At 51.7% G+C, this 24,487-nt stretch overlaps 1 protein-coding gene across 2 annotated transcripts; it reads left to right on the top strand.

The window, feature by feature from the left end:
• Window positions 1-457: 457 nt before the first annotated feature.
• Window positions 458-24,122, top strand: LOC122363442 (WW domain-containing adapter protein with coiled-coil homolog). Of its 2 annotated transcripts, XM_043332713.1 has the most exons (10): window positions 458-649; window positions 12,324-12,523; window positions 12,840-13,000; window positions 13,484-13,748; window positions 13,988-14,160; window positions 14,570-14,635; window positions 21,260-21,500; window positions 22,473-22,633; window positions 23,096-23,223; window positions 23,542-24,122. In XM_043332713.1, exons 1-10 carry the CDS (start codon window positions 609-611, stop codon window positions 23,615-23,617), a joined length of 1,512 nt encoding a protein of 503 aa, XP_043188648.1. In that variant the 5' UTR covers window positions 458-608; the 3' UTR covers window positions 23,618-24,122. The 2 variants fall into 2 exon arrangements, with proteins under 2 accessions (XP_043188648.1, XP_043188649.1); XM_043332714.1 differs by lacking the exon at window positions 14,570-14,635 and having other exon boundaries at window positions 472-649.
• Window positions 24,123-24,487: the final 365 nt, after the last annotated feature.

Here is a 24,487-nt window from a genome sequence, read left to right as displayed (position 1 = left end):
CACGTGCTGGATTGTGATCATCCAGATGGCTGACCTGTACCACCGTGCAGTGTGCAGCGCACCGTTGCTTCCAAATGGAGCTGTATCAATACTGACCAGCACTGAACAGTACTTGCTGTGTCTCTTGAACCTGTGTAACAGACTCTTGATATTTTAACCCTACAGTTGCTGAATGGCTAAAGATTGCTATTGCTTAGCTAAGCCTAAAAAGAGCAACAAGTTTTGGGCAATCACTCACCCATACCTTAGTTTACAACAAAAAAGCAGGTATGGAAACCTTTCAAATCACAAAGTGAAGCAAATCAATGGTCCACTTAACTCCATAAATCCTAATTCTGAGAGAAACACTTTGTGAATCATCAGTCTGCATCGTTCTCTTCCACGCCCAACAATTTAGCAGCGCATTTCACCGATCAGCTGATCGTCAAGAACGCTGTGAAGTCGGATTTGGGGGCGGAGCTTAGCGGAGTTCCCGGATGAGCAATGGCGAATGAGTTCGGCAGTGGATAACGCGCGTCTGTGTTTAGATATTCAAGCGTTTCATGTATGGTTTATCAATGTTTTCAACTTATTTTCTGTAATTAACTCGATGAAATAACCTGGCATTGATGGTGATGCATGCTAGGAAACTTCCTCGGCTGAATGATGGGTACGAAATGACCACGTTCTTGCATAAACGTTCGCCGCATTGTTTCCCCATGCCCTGTTTGAATATTAATTAATCGTTTCACGTGTCCAAATCGACTCAGAGATAATCTTAGAATAGTACTCTTAAATCAGATAAATATTACTCGGGCTTTGCTTGCAACAGTGCTAAATAATGTCTTCTGTTTCTTTTTTTCATTTGGTCGTAATTTTGCACTTAACTTGAATTATCTTGATCTATCAGCATGCTGGCATTATCTTTGCATTTTTGCCATCTTTTTTATGAGCGTTTTGTAGGCTGTGCTGTTCGCTTATTAAAGACTAATGATTTGCAGGTAGGTTTCCAGGTACCCGCCTCGGTATATGTCAAGTTTAGGTCCTAACTACAATTGTGGCGCTTTTGATACGAATATGAAACAGCAAAAATTTTAGGTTTTAGGTTAGGTTAGGTTGTAGGTTTGTAGGTTTTAGGTTGTAGGTAGGTAGGTTTGTAGGTTAGGTTAGGTTAGGGTAGGTTTGTAGGTTGTAGGTTGGTAGGTTATAGGTATGATGTAACGGAAGTTAGCAGGGATTCAGCAGGGGTTCAGCAGGGATTCAGCAGGGATCGACGGCCCCTACGATTTCGCTGAATTTTGGTGGAGAGGTGCAGAATGGTGTCCTCTATCGAAAATCCAAGTGCCAAAATGCGGGGAATCCATCAGGGGGGCCACAAATCCCAAAAAACAGTATGCCCTCAGGGCACAATCGACGAACTTTGAAAACCCTACTTCTAGCCGTCAAAACAGCTAAAAATGCACGTCATTCGAAAGAGGACAAAATTTTACGTGCAACGGTACCAAATTTAGGGGGCTAGCGCCCCCCTGAACCGAACAAAACAGCTTCAAATATATGGGCCCGGGAGTATGCCCTCGGGGCATAAATAAACGTTTTCAACAAATTCAGGCCTATAACATCGACAAAATCCAGCAATATGCACATCATTGGAAAGAGCGTAATTTCCCAAACAAAAAACCCAAGTAACATTTTTCGATGGGGCCCACCTGGGGCCCACGGGACCCAATTGAAATTTGGGGCCCAATGGGGCGGCCCCTACGATTTTCTTCAAAATTTGCACAGACACTCTCCTGGGACCCCTCTTCAATCTGGCTGAAGAAACCTACCGGGGAATCCAAAGGAAGGGGCCCAAAGAGGGCCCCAAAGAGGCCCTTTCTAAGTATTGCCCCTAATTTCGCGACCAACCCCGGCAATATGCACATCATTGGAAAGAGCGTAATTTCCCAAACAAAAAACCCAAGTAACATTTTTCGATGGGGCCCACCTGGGTCCCACAGGACCCAATTGAAATTTGGGGCCCAATAGGGCGGCCCCTACGATTTTCTTCAAAATTTGCACAGACACTCTCCTGGGCCCCCTCTTCAATCTGGCTGAAGAAACCTACCGGGGAATCCAAAGGAAGGGGCCCAAAAAGGGCCCCAAAGAGGCCCTTTCTAAGTATTGCCCCTAATTTCGCGACCAACCCCGGCAATATGCACATCATTGGAAAGAGCGTAATTTCCCAAACAAAAAACCCAAGTAACATTTTTCGATGGGGCCCACCTGGGGCCCACGGGACCCAATTGAAATTTGGGGCCCAATGGGGCGGCCCCTACGATTTTCTTCAAAATTTGCACAGACACTCTCCTGGGCCCCCTCTTCAATCTGGCTGAAGAAACCTACCGGGGAATCCAAAGGAAGGGGCCCAAAGAGGGCCCCAAAGAGGCCCTTTCTAAGTATTGCCCCTAATTTCGCGACCAACCCCGGCAATATGCACATCATTGGAAAGAGCGTAATTTCCCAAACAAAAAACCCAAGTAACATTTTTCGATGGGGCCCACCTGGGGCCCACGGGACCCAATTGAAATTTGGGGCCCAATAAGGCGGCCCCTACGATTTTCTTCAAAATTTGCACAGACACTCTCCTGGGCCCCCTCTTCAATCTGGCTGAAGAAACCTACCGGGGAATCCAAAGGAAGGGGCCCAAAGAGGGCCCCAAAGAGGCCCTTTCTAAGTATTGCCCCTAATTTCGCGACCAACCCCGGCAATATGCACATCATTGGAAAGAGCGTAATTTCCCAAACAAAAACCCAAGTAACATTTTTCGATGGGGCCCACCTGGGGCCCACAGGACCCAATTGAAATTTGGGGCCCAATGGGGCGGCCCCTACGATTTTCTTCAAAATTTGCACAGACACTCTCCTGGGCCCCCTCTTCAATCTGGCTGAAGAAACCTACCGGGGAATCCAAAGGAAGGGGCCCAAAGAGGGCCCCAAAGAGGCCCTTTCTAAGTATTGCCCCTAATTTCGCGACCAACCCCGGCAATATGCACATCATTGGAAAGAGCGTAATTTCCCAAACAAAAAACCCAAGTAACATTTTTCGATGGGGCCCACCTGGGGCCCACGGGACCCAATTGAAATTTGGGGCCCAAAGGGGCGGCCCCTACGATTTTCTTCAAAATTTGCACAGACACTCTCCTGGGCCCCCTCTTCAATCTGGCTGAAGAAACCTACCAGGGAATCCAAAGGAAGGGGCCCAAAGAGGGCCCCAAAGAGGCCCTTTCTAAGTATTGCCCCTAATTTCGCGACCAACCCCGGCAATATGCACATCATTGGAAAGAGCGTAATTTCCCAAACAAAAAACCCAAGTAACATTTTTCGATGGGGCCCACCTGGGGCCCACAGGACCCAATTGAAATTTGGGGCCCAATGGGGCGGCCCCTACGATTTTCTTCAAAATTTGCACAGACACTCTCCTGGGCCCCCTCTTCAATCTGGCTGAAGAAACCAACCGGGGAATCCAAAGGAAGGGGCCCAAAGAGGGCCCCAAAGAGGCCCTTTCTAAGTATTGCCCCTAATTTCGCGACCAACCCCGGCAATATGCACATCATTGGAAAGAGCGTAATTTCCCAAACAAAAAACCCAAGTAACATTTTTCGATGGGGCCCACCTGGGGCCCACAGGACCCAATTGAAATTTGGGGCCCAATGGGGCGGCCCCTACGATTTTCTTCAAAATTTGCACAGACACTCTCCTGGGCCCCCTCTTCAATCTGGCTGAAGAAACCTACCGGGGAATGCAAAGGAAGGGGCCCAAAAAGGGCCCCAAAGAGGCCCTTTCTAAGTATTGCCCCTAATTTCGCGACCAACCCCGGCAATATGCACATCATTGGAAAGAGCGTAATTTCCCAAACAAAAACCCCAAGTAACATTTTTCGATGGGGCCCACCTGAGGCCCACGGGACCCAATTGAAATTTGGGGCCCAATGGGGCGGCCCCTACGATTTTCTTCAAAATTTGCACAGACACTCTCCTGGGCCCCCTCTTCAATCTGGCTGAAGAAACCTACCGGGGAATCCAAAGGAAGGGGCCCAAAGAGGGCCCCAAAGAGGCCCTTTCTAAGTATTGCCCCTAATTTCGCGACCAACCCCGGCAATATGCACATCATTGGAAAGAGCGTAATTTCCCAAACAAAAAACCCAAGTAACATTTTTCGATGGGGCCCACCTGGGTCCCACAGGACCCAATTGAAATTTGGGGCCCAATAGGGCGGCCCCTACGATTTTCTTCAAAATTTGCACAGACACTCTCCTGGGCCCCCTCTTCAATCTGGCTGAAGAAACCTACCGGGGAATCCAAAGGAAGGGGCCCAAAGAGGGCCCCAAAGAGGCCCTTTCTAAGTATTGCCCCTAATTTCGCGAACCCCGGCAATATGCACATCATTGGAAAGAGCGTAATTTCCCAAACAAAAAACCCAAGTAACATTTTTCAATGGGGCCCACCTGGGGCCCACGGGACCAAATTGAAATTTGGGGCCCCATGGGGCGGCCCCTACGATTTTCTTCAAAATTTGCACAGACACTCTCCTGGGCCCCCTCTTCAATCTGGCTGAAGAAACCTACCGGGGAATCCAAAGGAAGGGGCCCAAAGAGGGCCCCAAAGAGGCCCTTTCTAAGTATTGCCCCTAATTTCGCGACCAACCCCGGCAATATGCACATCATTGCAAAGAGCGTAATTTCCCAAACAAAAAACCCAAGTAACATTTTTCGATGGGGCCCACCTGGGGCCCACGGGACCCAATTGAAATTTGGGGCCCAATGGGGCGGCCCCTACGATTTTCTTCAAAATTTGCACAGACACTCTCCTGGGCCCCCTCTTCAATCTGGCTGAAGAAACCTACCGGGGAATCCAAAGGAAGAGGCCCAAAGAGGGCCCCAAAGAGGCCCTTTCTAAGTATTGCCCCTAATTTCGCGACCAACCCCGGCAATATGCACATCATTGGAAAGAGCGTAATTTCCCAAACAAAAAACCCAAGTAACATTTTTTCGATGGGGCCCACCTGGGTCCCACAGGACCCAATTGAAATTTGGGGCCCAATAGGGCGGCCCCTACGATTTTCTTCAAAATTTGCACAGACACTCTCCTGGGCCCCCTCTTCAATCTGGCTGAAGAAACCTACCGGGGAATCCAAAGGAAGGGGCCCAAAGAGGGCCCCAAAGAGGCCCTTTCTAAGTATTGCCCCTAATTTCGCGACCAACCCCGGCAATATGCACATCATTGGAAAGAGCGTAATTTCCCAAACAAAAAACCCAAGTAACATTTTTCGATGGGGCCCACCTATGGCCCACAGGACCAAATTGAAATTTGGGGCCCAATGGGGCGGCCCCTACGATTTTCTTCAAAATTTGCACAGACACTCTCCTGGGCCCCCTCTTCAATCTGGCTGAAGAAACCTACCGGGGAATCCAAAAGAAGGGGCCCAAAGAGGGCCCCAAAGAGGCCCTTTCTAAGTATTGCCCCTAATTTCGCGACCAACCCCGACAATATGCACATCATTGCAAAGAGCGTAATTTCCCAAAGAAAAAACCCAAGTAACATTTTTCGATGGGGCCCACCTGGGGCCCACGGGACCCAATTGAAATTTGGGGCCAATAGGGGCCGCCCCATTGGGCCCCAAATATCAATTGGGTCCCGTGGGCCCCAGGTGGGTCCCATCGAAAAATGTTACTTGGGTTTTTTGTTTGGGAAATTACGCTCTTTTTATTGATGTGCATATTGCCGGGGTTGGTCGCGAAATTAGGGGCAATACTTAGAAAGGGCCTCTTTGGGGCCCTCTTTGGGCCCCCTCCTTTGGATTCCCCGGTAGGTTTCTTCAGCCAGATTGAAGAGGGGGCCCAGGAGAGTGTCTGTGCAAATTTTGAAGAAAATCGTAGGGGCCGCCCCATTGGGCCCCAAATTTCAATTGGGTCCCGTGGGCCCCAGGTGGGCCCCATCGAAAAATGTTACTTGGGTTTTTTGTTTGGGAAATTACGCTCTTTCCAATGATGTGCATATTGCCGGGGTTGGTCGCGAAATTAGGGGCAATACTTAGAAAGGGCCTCTTTGGGGCCCTCTTTGGGCCCCTTCCTTTGGATTCCCCGGTAGGTTTCTTCAGCCAGATTGAAGAGGGGGCCCAGGAGAGTGTCTGTGCAAATTTTGAAGAAAATCGTAGGGGCCGCCCCATTGGGCCCCAAATTTCAATTGGGTCCCGTGGGCCCCAGGTGGGCCCCATCGAAAAATGTTACTTGGGTTTTTTGTTTGGGAAATTACGCTCTTTCCAATGATGTGCATATTGCCGGGGTTGGTCGCGAAATTAGGGGCAATACTTAGAAAGGGCCTCTTTGGGGCCCTCTTTGGGCCCCTTCCTTTGGATTCCCCGGTAGGTTTCTTCAGCCAGATTGAAGAGGGGGCCCAGGAGAGTGTCTGTGCAAATTTTGAAGAAAATCGTAGGGGCCGCCCCATTGGGCCCCAAATTTCAATTGGGTCCCGTGGGCCCCAGGTGGGCCCCATCGAAAAATGTAACTTGGGTTTTTTGTTTGGGAAATTACGCTCTTTCCAATGATGTGCATATTGCCGGGGTTGGTCGCGAAATTAGGGGCAATACTTAGAAAGGGCCTCTTTGGGGCCCTCTTTGGGCCCCTTCCTTTGGATTCCCCGGTAGGTTTCTTCAGCCAGATTGAAGAGGGGGCCCAGGAGAGTGTCTGTGCAAATTTTGAAGAAAATCGTAGGGGCCGCTCAATTGGCCCCCAAATTTCAATTGGGTCCCGTGGGCCCCAGGTGGGCCCCATCGAAAAATGTAACTTGGGTTTTTTGTTTGGGAAATTACGCTCTTTCCAATGATGTGCATATTGCCGGGGTTGGTCGCGAAATTAGGGGCAATACTTAGAAAGGGCCTCTTTGGGGCCCTCTTTGGGCCCCTTCCTTTGGATTCCCCGGTAGGTTTCTTCAGCCAGATTGAAGAGGGGGCCCAGGAGAGTGTCTGTGCAAATTTTGAAGAAAATCGTAGGGGCCGCCCCATTGGGCCCCAAATTTCAATTGGGTCCCGTGGGCCCTAGGTGGGCCCCATCGAAAAATGTAACTTGGGTTTTTTGTTTGGGAAATTACGCTCTTTCCAATGATGTGCATATTGCCGGGGTTGGTCGCGAAATTAGGGGCAATACTTAGAAAGGGCCTCTTTGGGGCCCTCTTTGGGCCCCTTCCTTTGGATTCCCCGGTAGGTTTCATCAGCCAGATTGAAGAGGGGGCCCAGGAGAGTGTCTGTGCAAATTTTGAAGAAAATCGTAGGGGCCGCCCCATTGGGCCCCAAATTTCAATTGGGTCCCGTGGGCCCCAGGTGGGCCCCATCGAAAAATGTTACTTGGGTTTTTTGTTTGGGAAATTACGCTCTTTCCAATGATGTGCATATTGCCGGGGTTGGTCGCGAAATTAGGGGCAATACTTAGAAAGGGCCTCTTTGGGGCCCTCTTTGGGCCCCTTCCTTTGGATTCCCCGGTAGGTTTCTTCAGCCAGATTGAAGAGGGGGCCCAGGAGAGTGTCTGTGCAAATTTTGAAGAAAATCGTAGGGGCCGCCCTATTGGGCCCCAAATTTCAATTGGGTCCCGTGGGCCCCAGGTGGGCCCCATCGAAAAATGTAACTTGGTTTTTTTGTTTGGGAAATTACGCTCTTTCCAATGATTTGCATATTGCCGGGGTTGGTCGCGAAATTAGGGGCAATACTTAGAAAGGGCCTCTTTGGGGCCCTCTTTGGGCCCCTTCCTTTGGATTCCCCGGTAGGTTTCTTCAGCCAGATTGAAGAGGGGGCCCAGGAGAGTGTCTGTGCAAATTTTGAAGAAAATCGTAGGGGCCGCCCCATTGGGCCCCAAATTTCAATTGGGTCCCGTGGGCCCCAGGTGGGCCCCATCGAAAAATGTTACTTGGGTTTTTTGTTTGGGAAATTACGCTCTTTCCAATGATGTGCATATTGCCGGGGTTGGTTGCGAAATTAGGGGCAATACTTAGAAAGGGCCTCTTTGGGGCCCTCTTTGGGCCCCTTCCTTTGGATTCCCCGGTAGGTTTCTTCAGCCAGATTGAAGAGGGGGCCCAGGAGAGTGTCTGTGCAAATTTTGAAGAAAATCTTAGGGGCCGCCCCATTGGGCCCCAAATTTCAATTGGGTCCCGTGGGCCCCAGGTGGGCCCCATCGAAAAATGTTACTTGGGTTTTTTGTTTGGGAAATTACGCTCTTTCCAATGATGTGCATATTGCCGGGGTTGGTCGCGAAATTAGGGGCAATACTTAGAAAGGGCCTCTTTGGGGCCCTCTTTGGGCCCCTTCCTTTGGATTCCCCGGTAGGTTTCTTCAGCCAGATTGAAGAGGGGGCCCAGGAGAGTGTCTGTGCAAATTTTGAAGAAAATCGTAGGGGCCGCCCCATTTGGCCCCAAATTTCAATTGGGTCCCGTGGGCCCCAGGTGGGCCCCATCGAAAAATGTTACTTGGGTTTTTTGTTTGGGAAATTACGCTCTTTCCAATGATGTGCATATTGCCGGGGTTGGTCGCGAAATTAGGGGCAATGCTTAGAAAGGGCCTCTTTGGGGCCCTCTTTGGGCCCCTTCCTTTGGATTCCCCGGTAGGTTTCTTCAGCCAGATTGAAGAGGGGGCCCAGGAGAGTGTCTGTGCAAATTTTGAAGAAAATCGTAGGGGCCGCTCCATTGGGCCCCAAATTTCAATTCGGTCCTGTGGGCCCCAGGTGGGCCCCATCGAAAAATGTTACTTGGGTTTTTTGTTTGGGAAATTACGCTCTTTCCAATGATGTGCATATTGCCGGGGTTGGTCGCGAAATTAGGGGCAATACTTAGAAAGGGCCTCTTTGGGGCCCTCTTTGGGCCCCTTCCTTTAGATTCCCCGGTAGGTTTCTTCAGCCAGATTGAAGAGGGGGCCCAGGAGAGTGTCTGTGCAATTTTTGAAGAAAATCGTAGGGGCCGCCCCATTGGGCCCCAAATTTCAATTGGGTCCCGTGGGCCCCAGGTGGGCCCCATCGAAAAATGTTACTTGGGTTTTTTGTTTGGGAAATTACGCTCTTTCCAATGATGTGCATATTGCCGGGGTTGGTCGCGAAATTAGGGGCAATACTTAGAAAGGGCCTCTTTGGGGCCCTCTTTGGGCCCCTTCCTTTGGATTCCCCGGTAGGTTTCTTCAGCCAGATTGAAGAGGGGGCCCAGGAGAGTGTCTGTGCAAATTTTGAAGAAAATCGTAGGGGCCGCCCCATTGGGCCCCAAATTTCAATTGGGTCCCGTGGGCCCCAGGTGGGTCCCATCGAAAAATGTTACTTGGGTTTTTTGTTTGGGAAATTACGCTCTTTTTATTGATGTGCATATTGCCGGGGTTGGTCGCGAAATTAGGGGCAATACTTAGAAAGGGCCTCTTTGGGGCCCTCTTTGGGCCCCCTCCTTTGGATTCCCCGGTAGGTTTCTTCGTTTCTTCAGCCAGATTGAAGAGGGGGCCCAGGAGAGTGTCTGTGCAAATTTTGAAGAAAATCGTAGGGGCCGCCCCATTGGGCCCCAAATTTCAATTGGGTCCCGTGGGCCCCAGGTGGGCCCCATCGAAAAATGTTACTTGGGTTTTTTGTTTGGGAAATTACGCTCTTTCCAATGATGTGCATATTGCCGGGGTTGGTCGCGAAATTAGGGGCAATACTTAGAAAGGGCCTCTTTGGGGCCCTCTTTGGGCCCCTTCCTTTGCATTCCCCGGTAGGTTTCTTCAGCCAGATTGAAGAGGGGGCCCAGGAGAGTGTCTGTGCAAATTTTGAAGAAAATCTTAGGGGCCGCCCCATTTGGCCCCAAATTTCAATTGTGTCCCGTGGGCCCCAGGTGGGCCCCATCGAAAAATGTTACTTGGGTTTTTTGTTTGGGAAATTACACTCTTTCAAATGATGTGCATATTGCTGGATTTTGTCGATGTTATAGGCCCGAAATTGTTGAAAACGTTTATTTATGCCCCGAGGGCATACTCCCGGGCCCATATATTTGAAGCTGTTTTGTTCGGTTCAGGGGGGCGCTAGCCCCCTAAATTTGGTTTCGTTGCACGTAAAATTTTGTCCTCTTTCGAATGACGTGCATTTTTAGCTGTTTTGACGGCTAGAAGTAGGGTTTTCAAAGTTCGTCGATTGTGCCCTGAGGGCATACTGTTTTTTGGGATTTGTGGCCCCCCTGATGGATTCCCCGCATTTTGGCACTAGGATTTTCGATAGAGGACACCATTCTGCACCTCTCCACCAAAATTCAGCGAAATCGTAGGGGCCGTCGATCCCTGCTGAATCCCTGCTGAACCCCTGCTGAATCCCTGCTAACTTCCGTTACATATAGGTATGTAGGTAAGGTTAGGTCAGGTTTGATTATGTTTTTTTTTTCTTTTATTTGCGAGACATATGAGTATCATTTTTGGATTCAGGATGTCAAATAATGTAAAAATATGAAAAATTTATCAATGAAATCTTCTTAGGACTTAAACTTGACATTTACCCCCGCCTCATGATATACGCACCTTGCAGCTTGCTGGCAGCAAGCTGATAATTGGTGACCATTCACTGCTTATATCTTAAGTTATTCTTACCTTGACTGTTTCAAGGAAAATTACCACTTTTAACATGGGGTTTTCATTTGGAATGGCAAGTTTTGTAGTTTGAGCTGAGACATAGCATCATTCTGAAGCTTTTACACCCCAACAATTGCCGTACGAAAAGATGCATTAATTCTACTTCTGAAATCATTGCCTTAGGAGGAATGCAATGCCTTACTCAACAATCCAAAGAATGCAACCACTTCTGGCAGTGGCCAGTCATCAGCCAATCAGCATCCAGTTTGTTTTTAACTAGGTGTTGGTACGTAATATGATTGGTCAACACATAATAAACTTCTGCTGCAAACACTATTAAGCCTCTACCAAAGATGAAAAATAGTTCCTCCTATGTGAAAATATTTCAAAAATATGTTTGTAAATATCAAGATTATTTTCTTTTTCATCATTTTAAGTAGGTATAAGAAATCATAAAACTGTTGCAAAAAAAAAAATGAGTGAAGTTGTATGTTCATAAAGGTTAAAGGTTTTTGCACATAAAACCAGGGCGTGGGTAGAGATTTCATGCATTTGTCTTGTTCAACAATGCAATTCTAAAATATGCTTAATGATATAACTGGAGTAAGGACAATGAAGGCTCAGAGTTACAGAAAGAGAAAGAGCAGAGGGGTAGGGTTTGAGTCATTGGTCATGTAACTGCCCCAGCAATTTCCTCATGCTCTGCATAGTGCATGCACAATGCTGCTTGGTTTGGCTGTGTGGATATTGCTCCTTGTGTTTTTTTAATGGAAGTGCACATATTTTTGAAATATTTATCACTTATTTGTAAAATCAATTCAGATCAATACCTACTGATAAAAGAAGAATTTAGTGATACCTATTGTATTTAAAGAAAAATACATCTTGTCATCCTTTTGGAATGATTGGTTCAAAAGTTCCAAGGTTTTATAAGTTCTATTTGCTAGTTTTCCATCACCTACCAATCAAACAAGTAACAGATGCTAAATGGTGCAAATATGATAACCACTCTTCATAGCAATTGACAAATCAAGACTTGATAAGTTTGTTAAATGTGGAATATATGAAAAGCATTTTCAGCTTTGTTTAAAATGTACCTACCCTATTTTAAGTAAAGTTAGCTAAAATTTAATGGACCAGTGATGAAAGGAAATTGAAGATAATTCTGATTTCAATGTAAAACTGCTTCACCTGTCTCACCTTTTTCTAAAATGGTTTTAAGCCTCATAGTACCATGGAACTCAATTGAGGCTTAAATTGTAATGATATAATTCTTAAGATTGTCATTTTAATATAAATTGTTCTACTTAATTATTGGATATCATTATTGCCATGTTTTTAGCAGCTTATCAGAAATGAATTTGGTTACCTTGGTAACATTAATCATTTTTGCAAATTATGACATTTAGCTCTGGATAGTGTGTACTTTTTCATACCAGATTTCAGAAGTTTCACATAAGTCTCACCTATGGTATGTCACTAAAATTCCTCACCAAAGGGGGGGGGGGGGGAGAGTGGAAAATTGCTGGTCAGACAAGACCAAAACTGTGGTTTCCCATTGAAATGATGGTAATAAGTGAGTGCTACAAATGTGTGCTGTACACTTTTCCTGTGATTAGTTGATATTTTGGTTTGTATTGTTTAAATTCTGTAACAATGAAATATCAAATTTCAAGGATGGAGTGTCAATTTTAAAATTGACCATCACGTCCTTAGTCATTCGCCACTCTGACACCTAGCTTCTGCCTCCATTCACAGCTACAGTGCAAAGTCCGGGTACGATGAGATGCTGGTGCACACCTCTCCCAACGGCAAGCCGAGCTACACACGCAGCGTCAGCCCGGACTCGCGCTCCCAGAGTCCGCGCTACGCGAGCAGCAAGTCTTCGTACCACCGCGACGGCCGACTCAAAGACTACCGGGACCACCGCGACTACCGAGATAGAGACAGGCACAGAGGTCAGACACGAGCCGCGTACTGCTGCAAGTGGGGAACCACCCATGGGAAATGAAAAAGCTAATTCTGCCACTCCTATTGCTTGGTGATTTCTCAATGTTGGCTCTAACTTACTCAAGTGTCTTGGTCGTGATGCCTCAATGCTAGCGAAGGAAAGGGAGGGAAACGAAAACAAATTGCGCCTTTGTGTTAGCTGATGGCAAATACGCTAAGAGGGCTTGAAAACCTTTTAGTCAGTTTCTACCTTTTTATACATCTTGAGATCCGGTCATCACTGGTGTTACATAGGTCTTCTGACCGTTGTTGGTCGCGTTTCAGCTTCTGAGAGCAGTCCTCGAGACCGGGACCGGGACCGTGATCGAGACCGGGACCGGGACCGGGACCGCTACAGAGACCGCGAGAGGGACCGGGACCGAGAGCGAGACAGGGACCGAGACTCGAGTCGCTCGTACGAGCGGTCAGACAGGGACAGATCAGAGGTTGGTGCTCGACTCGGCGTGTCCTGTTTTGACGGGCGCTTCATGGTCATGATTATTTGTGCTTTGTATTTGTGCCGTCGTTTGGCGGCTCGTTTTGCTTGCTTAAATGCCTTCTAGGCTAGATTGATCGTGTACGCAAGAATCACTGCACACGATTCGTGTGTAGTGATTCTTGCGTACGATGTGGTTGTCAGGGTGAGCTTATGAAACTAATGAAGGGCCAATAAGCATGTTCATTGTTGGATCCTTTCATTTCACTGGAATACAAACATGGCATAATCAAACAAACATGATCCGTTAATTCTTGGTTCAATCTGTGATCCGCTTTGTCAAGTTGCTTATGTATTTTTAGCTGATAATAAAGCATGGGCAAAAAGTATCAAAGGGAATGATGATTCACCACATTCCCCTAGTTTTCTGTTTCTGTAACCAGCTACTGGCGCTCCACGTCACATCTCTCCCACTGTCTCTGTCCGTCCCCAGGTGCGCAGGGACGACCGGCCGTCGCGCGTCGGGTCCTGGACGGAACACGTCTCTTCGTCGGGCAAAAAGTACTACTACAACTCGACGACGGAGGTGTCCCAGTGGGACAAGCCGCGCGAGTGGCTGGAGGCGGAGCGGCGCGAGCTTCGCGACTCGGAGCCGGGCCCGCACCAGCGGCCGGCGCCGGGCGCGGCCACCCCGGCGGCGGCCGGATCGGCCGGCGCCGCGGCGGCCGCCTCGGCAGCAGCAGCGGACACAAAGTCAGGTGCGTGGTGGTGTTGACTGAGCAGAGACCCGACGAGATGTTAGACTGGACTGGAGAGACTGGAGAGACTGGAGATGTTAGCCGGGATGGTGTTTCTCGTCTATTTGAGTTCCTATGGCGGTATGCCCAGTCAGTCAGCCACAGTCCGCATGCTGACAGCTTCCACCGTAAGCTATCCACCTGCCTGGGATGACATGTTCTCTATCCACAGGCTGATCACATTTCCCCTCCGCCCACAGGCTATGACCGAGTGTCGGTGGGCGCCGGCGCTCGGCGCGACTCTGGCAGCGAGAGCCGCGAGGTGGGCACGCCGCGGGACAGCGGCAGCCGCGCGCATCGCGACAGGGCCGAGCAGCGAGCCGACCGGCTGCGGCGGCGCTCCGACGAGCCGCGCACCAATGGACAGACACAGGTACGACGAGAGGGCGGGCTCCCACCCCACGGCAGTGGGGTGGGAGGACAGGGTGTCTGAGGGTCGCGCCCGAGACGGTCTGAGACGGGGCAAGTGCTGGTTTCACGGTCTACCTCCCTGGTAGTCGTTATGTTGAACATTGTGTTCTCATTTTATTTCAGTTGGATTGCAATTTTGGTATTTGACTTTTTTCATTTATAACTGTCTCATTGTGCCCGTTTTTCTATTAGTTTTCTAGCCTACATTTGCACAATATCAACATGTCTTGTCAAGTATGTTTGTTATGCATTATAATTTGTCGGCGGTGGGCCTCCTGCTTGTCTATCCTCTCACGCACCGTCCGGTGTCGGTCCGTTCCTGGCGTCGGTGCCGGCGCCGCGCGCTGAGTGGCTCCGTGTCCCGGTTCCAGAGACACCGCCGCGCTGGGAGGAGTCGCCGGTGCCGCTGGCAGCGCCGCCGGCGCGCCGCCAGACCCGTGAGTCCTGGCCCCGCCGCTCCTCACCGCCGTCCATCCCAGGCGGCATCCTGCCCCGCCTCAGTCACAGCGGCCAGCGTTAGCTTCCCTTCCCCAGGCGGCATCCTGCCCCGCTTCACAGTCATAGCGGCCAGCGTTCTGCCGTACAAAGGAAGAAAGCCGTAAGCGCCACTTTTACCGAAAATGAGTTATTGGTATCATTGGAATCGTCATGTTATTCTGCATCTAACCATATACATTACACAGATATTAAATGATTTTATACCAAGTTATACAAGAATAAAATATTTCAAAATAACCTTATGTCACATAAAGCATTTTATAATACTGGCAAATAAACGTATCTTTGACAAAAAAACGTATGATCAACGAAAAATCGGCTAAAACTCGGAGTAACCATGGATAAAAGACGCAAGTGCTCAGTTACGTTTATTTGCCACCATACATTGTCAACATGGTACAACGGAAAATAAACTTACAGATGGATATACGTTTATTTGCCTTGGTAGAAACCGAAAAAATGCACTTACGTTTATCTTCCATTCTGGAAAGGATTGTCCGACAATTTCGGCCAGCCGTATGTGGGCGTATACGTTTATTTTCCTGGTCACCCTGCCGAATTTCTAATGGCAAAAAGACGTACGATGGACTTACGGTTTTTATCCATTGTCAGTATACCCGTCCCCAAGCAAAATGGCAAGCTCGATGGACATACGTTTATTTGTACTGACTCACAGTCTGCCCTGGCTGCACTGAGAGAGGGGCCTTCGGCCCAGAGGACGGCCAAGGGGGCGGAGATATGGAGCCGCCTGCTGGAAATCGCTGCACCGGACCGCCACGTGACGCTGCAGTGGGTCCCCTCCCATTGTGGGATCCCAGGCAACGAGGCGGTGGACGTGCTGGCGGGAGAGGCGGCGGCGCTGGAACAAGAAATCGCCTCCATCGACGTCAACACCATCTACAAGGCTGCGGTCCGTCTACTGTCTAGCCAGGGACCGGGCGCCAGGGACAGACCGTCATACCCGGACCCGACACGCAGAGCGGCGACCGGCTGGTACCGTGAGCTGATGGGTACGAGATACCTGCCCCCAATCTCCAACCTGGATCGGCGATCAGCCATCGATGTCCACCAGATCCGGACTGGCCACTGGAGTGGATCGACCCAGTTCCTGCACTCCATCGGCCGGAGCCCCTCAGCCGCCTGCGCCCAATGCCGGGACCTGCTATGCGAGGCCGCCCGGTGCCCGCTGTGCGGCGAAGAGGCGGACACCCCCCGGCACATCCTGCTCACGTGCCCGGGCCTGATGGGTGTTCGCCTCAGAATCCCGGCCGTAAGGAACATCTTACCAACACCCGACGAGGTCTGGCGCAGTGACGTGGTGGCGGCCCTGGTGGCCGCCTTCAGGGCCCTCCAGAGCCGATGAGGCTACGCCGCGGGGCCACCCGCAGCCGGAGGGAAAATCAACAACAATCAACAACAACAGGAGTGTATGCCTCCTGTCGGCACACGGTGCACCGGCCCGCCGCGCAATCGGTGTCGGGGCACTGGCAGCACTCCACGGTAGAGTTCCATACGATCCAGTGCAGGCTCTGGCGGGGCCCCGACCAGTAGCTCGCACAGAGCTGGTGAACGTCTTCGGCTAAAGAGCGGTCCTCCTCCGCCATCGGCGCGGCGGTGGCAATCGGTCCCGGGTACCAGCCGTCCGGCCAGGCGGCGACGGCGCGGTCGCATGCTATTCTGATAACCGCGCGGTGGGCGGTGCCGACATCCACCTGGACCGCTGCTTGGGGAGCGTCGCCGCCTCCTTGGCGACCTGGTCGGCGCGCTGATTCCCGTCGATGCTGCAGCGGGACGGCACCCACTGCAGGTGGATGTGATGGGGCGGGACGACCAGTGCTGCCAAACCCATCCATACGACGGTACCCAGCGGGGACTTTTGGGTCACCCCCCAACCCCCTCCCGGAGGGCCGCGAGTGCTGCCTGGGAGTCCGTACAAAAAAAAAACTGTTGGAAGATTCGCATGCTGCGTATGGTCTCGCTCGCATGTGGTCCAGGGCTGAGCGGAGCGCGGCCAGCTCCGTCCTGAAGCTGGAGAAGACATGGCCGGCCGGGGAGCTCAGCTGTTGTTGTTTGTCTCTCTGCGGCCCAAAGAGGGGTAGCCAATCGGCTCTGAAGGGAGACGAAGGCGGCCCCCCAAAGCCGCCACCACGTCGGCGCTACGCAGCTCCTCGGTCGTCGGGTGGTTTGTTCCCAGCACGCAAAACCGCAGGTCATGAGGGTGATGACTGATGCACCTCAGTAGCACGTGCGCCAGGGTGTCCGCCTCTTCAAGACAGATGCTGCATCTGGCCGCGGTGCATCTTTCATCTTCGCACCTGGCGCAGGCGGTAGTGGGACTTTTGACGATTTTGGGTAAACACTGTTGGGACCTGGTTCAGTGCCCGGCGCGGAGCTGGTGGACGTCGACGGGAGCGCGGCTCGTCAGTCGTCCGGCCAGTCCACGAACACTCCAGCTCCTCCGCAGTGGACTCCAGCGTCCGCCGAACCGTCCGTCCACACCCAGGTGGCTCGTTGGAGAAGAAAGATCAGAAGTCGCCGCGCCGCCCGGCGCAGACCATCGGCCGAGGCTCCCAGTCGCAGAATCTCGATGTCCAGGCCGAATGTAACGTGGGGACAGGCAGTCACCTCCCACGGCGGTGAGCGGGTTGGCTGCAGGGTGACTGAACGGTGGGACGATCCCAGCGGCCCGTCACGCATCGCACACGGCCTCGCACCAGTCCGTCACGAATTTCAGCCGGTGTCGCCCCTCCGCCTCCGCGGCTGACCTGAGCGGGTCATTTCGATTAGCACGTATGCCTTGGCGAGGAGCTTGGCCTCTAAAACAGCCCGGCGGGCGGCCACCGGCATCAGCCCGGTTTCCGTCATCACAACGTGAACCGGGGTGGACAGGGGGCAGCCGGTTATGGTACGGACCACCGCCTACCCTGCAACGATGCTTCGATACACAACGGGGTGGAGCAGTCAAGTACGCAGTCAGCCACTCCTAAGGACAGGCGAGGAGGTGGAACTCACACAATTAAGTGTGACTGTGACACGATAGCGTCCCGTCAGCATGTCGTATCCGCCGGCGGCACCGTATTACAGGTACAGGTCTCGCGGGTTTTAACGGTAGGTTTTGCAGTTTGCACCTAGAAAATTTAGTGTACTTCAGGCTATACATTCGTCGCCTATAAGTGTTGAAGATGCGATCGACTTGTTGGTTCACAAGCCGGCCATGATCGTGAAATAGCTTCATCGTAGTTCGATTAGTTTCTGAGATATAACCGGAAATGTAAAAGTGCAAACCTACCGCTTAATTTCGCGAGAGCCGTACCTTCGAGCACTAAAGAGAAGGCAATCTCCTCCGGATCTTTACCCGTATGCTGCACAAGAAAATCGACGAGCCATGCAAGAATCTGCTGGGGCTGATCTCCCGCCACAGACTTCTTGCTTGCTCTGCAGAACAGAGCCAAGACAACAGTGCGGTACATCCTGAGCTAGAAGGAAAGCGACGCTTCTGTTTTGACCAAGGCTGAGCGGTCGAGATTTTCGGTAACTCGACTCCGGCTCCCAAAATCGACTCCAACTCCGACTTCGTGAAGAACTGTAGACTCCGACCAACTCCTACTCAAACTCCGACCCCGACTCCGCATCCCTGCGTGTCGCTGTCCAGGCAATGAATTATGCAGAGTCGAAGTCGCGACTCCGACTCCGGCTTCCAAAGTTGCTCCGATCCCGACTCCAACTCCTGTCAGAATTGTTGACTTCGACTGACCCCGACTCTGACTCCGTTTTTACACTCATTTGCCGCATTATTTTACGCAGTTGCCCCGGATTCATGTGTAGGTACTTAATACGCTTTTCATTCATTCATTCTTTCCTTTTCATTCATTTCATTCATTTTCTGGTACGACATACGGCTATTTTATTGTCACTTTATCTCGAATTCGGCTGAAATGACAAAGGGCAGAAAGGCGTATCGTGCACTTACGCTTTTTGGCCGGTCATTGAGTAGGAAGACGGAGGTTAGTATCAAAAACAAAAAGACGTAAGTCACATCATACGTCTTTTTGCCACTTTTTCTCGGCCCATGGTGACCAAGGTAAATAAGCGTATCCGCCATCCGTGAGATTCAGGCTTGACATACGTTTATTTGACTTGACAGATGCACCTAAATGTTGACTTGTTGACTAAGGAAAAAAGCATTTATTGAAATATAGCAAAAAGTATTCAATTTTGAGGGAAATAAAGCATATCAGTAGGTTGCTGATAAAGAAAGCATCATTTCTATACCTAATTTTACAATAAACATCCACTCTGTAAGAGTGTATTAAATGAAAACCGAAAAAGTGCTCTCCTGTAAAATTTGGTAAATGGCGCTTACGGTTTTCTTCCTTTGGACGGCAGCGTTAGCTTCCCTTCCCCAGGCGGCATCCTGCCCTGCTTCACAGTCACAGCGGCCAGCGAGCGGAGCTCCGAATCCGCCGGCCTTTCCTGCCCGCTTTACAGTCGCCTCAGCGCGTACAGCTTTCTCTGCCAGCGCGTATAGCTCTTCCCCTTTCTTGCCGGCCTTTCCTGCCCGCTTCGCAGCGCCAGCCGCCAGCGCGTTTAGCTCTCTCCCAGTCGGAATCCTACCCCGCTTCACATAGTTCAACCTCAGCGCGTGAAGCAATCTCCCCGCTTCACTCTCAGCGCTTAAAGCTCTTCCCTCTCCCAACCAGCCTCCTCATCTGCACATAGCTCCAGCTGCCAGTGCCTGAAGCTCTCTCCCCCTCCTACGGCCTCCCCTGCCTCCCGTCCCGCTACACGGTCAGCGCTAGCTGCCAGCGCGTGTAGCTCTCTCCCCTCCCTAGCGCAGTCCGGCCTCCCCTGCCTCCGTCCGTTGCCGGCTTCCCTACCCTCCGCCGACCCTCCCGTAGATAACAGTTAGTAATTAGCGGCCCCTGTGTTTGTCCGACCCTCCCCTGTGACGCGTCCCCCGCCGTTCCCCCTGTGGTGCTCTCCGTGTGACAAACAGTGGACACTGGACACAGTGGATAGTCTCCTGTCTGTGTGTGATTCCCCCGTAGAAGTCTTACTAGTTTCGAATGGCTGGCCGTGTCAGCAACTGAGCTGGTGTGGGTTGTTAGAGAAGTGTCGATATATGCAAGAACTTTCATAGATGAAAAGATACCTGTAGGCTGTGTTCATGCGAAATTATTGCTGAATGATAATTGCTTATGTAGCAGGGTTGTATTTCATAGTAAGTGGCTCATGTCTAGGATGCACGGATTTTCGGAATCCGCCTTGGTTTTTTTAACCTTGCAGCGGTGGTAAGTCATGGAATCATCGCAGCATTTTGCACTTTTATGGAATCAAAAAGTTTATCAACAAAATGTATCGTTGTCGTCTGTTGCGTGAAAGGTTTTGTGAGCCATTTTATTTGACAACGTTTATTACGGAGCGAGCGAAGCGAGCGTAGTCTTTCCTTAGATTTACAGAAATTTCTGAGTATGAGCGGCCGGCCGGCCGACCGGCCGGCCGGCCGTGCGGACGCTTTTGCGAGGCTTATATCTCAGCAACCACTTGACCGATTTACATGCGGTAATTTTTGTAGGGTAGCTGCATTCCTTCTACCAAGTATTGGACTATTCCTACTAGGTAGGCACCCACTAGGCACTGCATATCCATGTGCCAGAGTTGGGGTGCTGCTGCACGTGCGCACGTGCAGGGGTCGTTTCCAGATCTCGAGAACAGCTGGACCGATGGCGCTCAAATTTGGTACACGGTTAGGGACCAGTTAGTAGGGTGCCGTGCACAAGTCAGTTGAGACCCATTTTGCACGTGCGCACGTGCAGGGTGCCGCTCCCAGATCTCGAGAACGGCTGGGCCGATTGTGCTCAAATTTGGCACATCGCTAGAAACCGGTCAGTAGGGTGCCGTGCACAAGTCAGTTGGAGGTACCCCCTCGAAAGTTCGCACGTGCAAGACTCGCCCCCTCGCTCGCTCCGTTAGTCGCCCCAAAAGGCGCTATACTGGTGAGATTGAAAGCTACTTTACTTTATTATCAATAGTTCACCGGACAAGACTTCATGAATTTCCCGGCTTGAACAGCTTGACCAGTAACGAAGGCCTCTCTGTCGAGCTATCCCGATTCATTCCTCAGCCTTTCCGGTAAAGATCACTAGCGGACATTGTTTTACACAGTGACTAAAACTGAGCTTAACTCATGATCATCAAAGCCCCCAGGTATTTTACCACTTATTCAAATCGCTACATCAGATACTCAGGGAGGCAGTACATTTGGTCGGAAAATTACACCCAGCCAACTGAAAGATTTACGTTGCGTGCACGTCCTCTGATCGGCCTCTTGTCGGCTGCACTACTGACTGATGCTGAGGGGTTTAAATCGCAAGCTGTTATCTCGTAATCGGCTGTAGTCTACGGAGGCCAGTGCGTGAAATCCAACACCGCCGCAGTAGGACCTGAAGATCTGACCTTGCCCTGTCCTCCACCCGTGTGGCGATCTGACCTGACCTTACCTCGTCCCGGACCTGCAGTAGTATATGATAACCTAACCTGACCCGGCCGCTCCGGACCCACAGCAGGACATGGAGATCTCTTCAGGCGACAGCACGCCCACGGAGGAGGCGGCGTGCGGCGGCGGCGGTCTGTCGGAGGCCGCCGCGCCTCGGCTGGCCAGCCTGACGGCCGTCAGCCTGTCAGCGGCGCTGCCGCGTCTCCTGGAGGCGGCACCGGGCGGCGAGACGCCGCCGGCGGAGGACCGCGGCCCGCCCACACCGACACTCTCCGAGCCCGTGGACACGCCCGACCGGCGAGCCGACCGTGAGTGGACGGACGGGGGGAGGGGAGTGCGAATCTCAGTGGAAAGGAGAAAGGAGAAGAACCAGATTGAGATAGGAAAGAAAGGGAGAGTGGATATGTCTGTACAGAATTGAGTGGGGTTCTTTCGTTGGTCGTTTGGTGTAGAGGGGTGGTAGGCGGACTGATTTGGTGTTCTTGTGTTGGTATTGAAGGATAATTTAGCGAGTCCATGCACTGCAGATCCAACTAGCCGGCAGTTGACAGCTCATCATGCCAACATACTGTGCAGTGCACAGTTTAGTTGCGAATCAAAGTCGAAAGTATCAGTAGCCTGAGGCTGCTACGGTCTTAAGGTATGGCAGGCGGCTGTGAGGTCGGTTCGGAGGAGATGGGCCACGAGGGACCACGGAACCATAAGTTCACGGCCGAGACTGGGCTCGAAGGACGGCCGGCCGCTCGGCGGTAACTGGACCCGATTGACCGCTGATTGGTAAATGCGGTTCGGCGCACCGGCTGTAATGTCGACACCAAGTTGACACGTCCCTGGGGTGATCGATTCCCGAGTCGAGGGCAGTGGTCAAGGGCGGTCGGCTGTTCTCGCATAATGCTGCGGAATGCAGAGCTGCGCACTTTGTGACAGAAATCTTCGAGAGAAGATGAATTAAATCGGCTTGGCGGAAGGGTTGTCCTTGTGCGGTGATAGGAAACTTTGGGTGCAGCTTTTAGTCTTTACCAGGAGCTCCTAACGGGTCGTTTGAACTTCCAGGTGTCTATCGTTTGATCATGTTCTGTTTTCTTACTCGCGTTTAGAAGTTCTTCAATTTATTTTGGCTGCCATGGATGTCATGGCGAGAAAATTCTGGTTCACATGCCGTGTAGTGTCAAATATGCGTTCAATGCTCATAGTCATTTACTACACCGAGTAAGTGGTAGGACACTCGTGTTGTCCCGTTTTCGTGCCCTGACCCCCTCTCCCCTGCCTCCGTCGCGCAGTGGCGAGTCCGTGCAGCAGCATCAGCAGCCTGCAGCAGTCGAGTCTGGCGGCGCTGCGGCCGGCCGTGGCGCCGCAGCTCACACCGGCCCATTTCCAATACTACAGCGAGAACCTGATCCAGCACGTGGTCCAGTGGCCGGCCACGCTGATGGAGAAACAGGTGAGTAATTCCATCCGGTTCATCCGGCCGGCCGTCCGAACAGAGGTTTGGGGAAGGTCGTCGTGGCTGGGTGGTGGGTGGGTGGTTAAAGAATCGTGGCAGAAGTGGAGGGCAATTACTGCTATTTGTAATGCGGATCAATGGATAGGGTTTGTCGAAATCACTTATCCTGCTTCCGCCAGGCAATTGTCATGTGACTGAACCTCTCATGAACTGACCCAGCTGCTGCTGGGTTGCGTTGGGCTTTTTGGTTATTTACCTGCATTGACGAACCTGCTCACCATCACATTTCTTTCGCCTTCTTTATTTATTGGGCTTTGTGGTGGCTTGCGGTGTTGTCACGCCTCTTGCAGTTGCGTCCTTCTCTGAGCTTTATTTTCTCACGCTACCTTCGGTCGTCATTGGTCTGAGCAGACGTCAACAGCACTGTTGACTGACCATTGCTCTCCCCCGTCCGCTCAGGCCAACCGAACCAGCGCCGAGGCGTGCCACGTGGCCAGCCTGCTGATGACCAAGGCGGCCACCGACCTCAAGATGGCCCGCTCTTTAGTGAGACTGGCAGAGATTCAGGCCACGCTACAGGAACAAAGGTAAGAGACTGGCCGAGATTTATGGCGCGCTACAGGAGCAAATATGTGGCCGTCCTGTTCTGGGCGTATGATGTTCATTGGTATATTGTGTGGTTGTACTGAGCTGCTCATTTGATTTCAAAATAAGTTTTGGTTCAATCTGGACAGATTTTGGTTCATTCTGGCCTCTGGGGTTGAGTTGAGCGTCGGCCTACCACACCTAGGTGATTTCGGCGGTTGAATTTAGTTACATAACTTTCAGGTGTATCACAGTCATTATCAGCTTTGGACTCCTTCCCCCTGTCTGACGCGACCCGTCTGTGTGTGCGTCTGTTTCAGGATCCTCTTCCTGCGACAGCAGATCCACGAGCTGGACGAGCTCAAGTCTCAGAACTCGTTCATGTCCGACACCTAGCGGCGGCGGCGGTCACATTGCGCGCCACCCAACCTTGTGATAGCCGCCGCCACACATTCCACGACCGGCAGGCCGAGCGGGCGGCCGCCGCCGGGCGCCGCGCCGCCTCCCCACCCTCTCAGGGGCCACCATCCGCGCCGGCCGGCCTTTTAGCTTTTATCTGGTCCTCGACGCTGTGTCTTAGTTCACTTCACGCTGGCGTCCCCGACTGTTGAGTGTCGCGCGGCCCGCGGAGCCGCCGGCGCCGGTGGCGGCGCCACTGCCCCGGGCGAGCGGACCGGCCGGCGGCCGTGCGCGGCGCGCGCGCGCTATTTATTCAGGGGGCGCTGGGCGCGCGCGCGCGAGCGGGCGGTCCGCCGGCGCGGCCGGTGTCCTCTCTGTAATGTTTGTACAGCCGTGGGTGTCGCGCCGCGCCGGGCACAGACTGTGTGCGTGTGTGTGTATTGTACGGCATGGTTGCGGTCAATTCCACGGAGAAACTGAATGAATAAAACGATATGTGAAATAGTTTTCTTTTAAGAGTGGGGGGCGAAGGTGCGTGTGACTCGCTGTGGAGCTGGCGGAGTCCTGGCTTGGACAGACGTGGTGAAACAGGTGCCGCGCTATTAGGCTCGACGAAGTCTACAGGGTGTCCCGAAAGTTTTGCAACAACGTTGTAAATTAAACACTTCAGAGTTGTCCTTTCCGCTTTATTTAACAACCAACATAGTCACCGCGAAGCCGGGCACACTTCTGGACACGTGATGGCATGCTGGCCACCAGGCGGCGCAGTGTGTCCGCGGAGATGTCTCTCCAGGCCTTCTTCAGCCGGCGCTCGAGCTGACCCAGGTTGGTGGCGGGCTCCTGCTGGTCGAGGCTCTCCTTCATGAT

This window comes from Amphibalanus amphitrite, unplaced genomic scaffold (assembly GCF_019059575.1).
Source record: "Amphibalanus amphitrite isolate SeventyFive unplaced genomic scaffold, NRLGWU_Aamphi_draft 000620F_arrow, whole genome shotgun sequence".
Lineage (NCBI taxonomy): Eukaryota > Metazoa > Arthropoda > Thecostraca > Balanomorpha > Balanidae > Amphibalanus > Amphibalanus amphitrite.
The sequence above is the reverse complement of the archived record's forward strand: the minus strand, read 5'-3'. Positions and strand labels throughout refer to the sequence as shown.

Excerpts from the sequence above, each read along its gene's own strand:
- LOC122363442 (XM_043332713.1), top strand. The coding sequence starts at position 609 with ATGGTGATGCATGCTAGGAAACTTCCTCGGCTGAATGATGG. Across the intron at positions 14,161-14,569 it reads GCACCAATGGACAGACACAG|AGACACCGCCGCGCTGGGAG; the intron begins GTACGACGAGAG and ends TCCCGGTTCCAG. Across the intron at positions 23,224-23,541 it reads GCCACGCTACAGGAACAAAG|GATCCTCTTCCTGCGACAGC; the intron begins GTAAGAGACTGG and ends CGTCTGTTTCAG.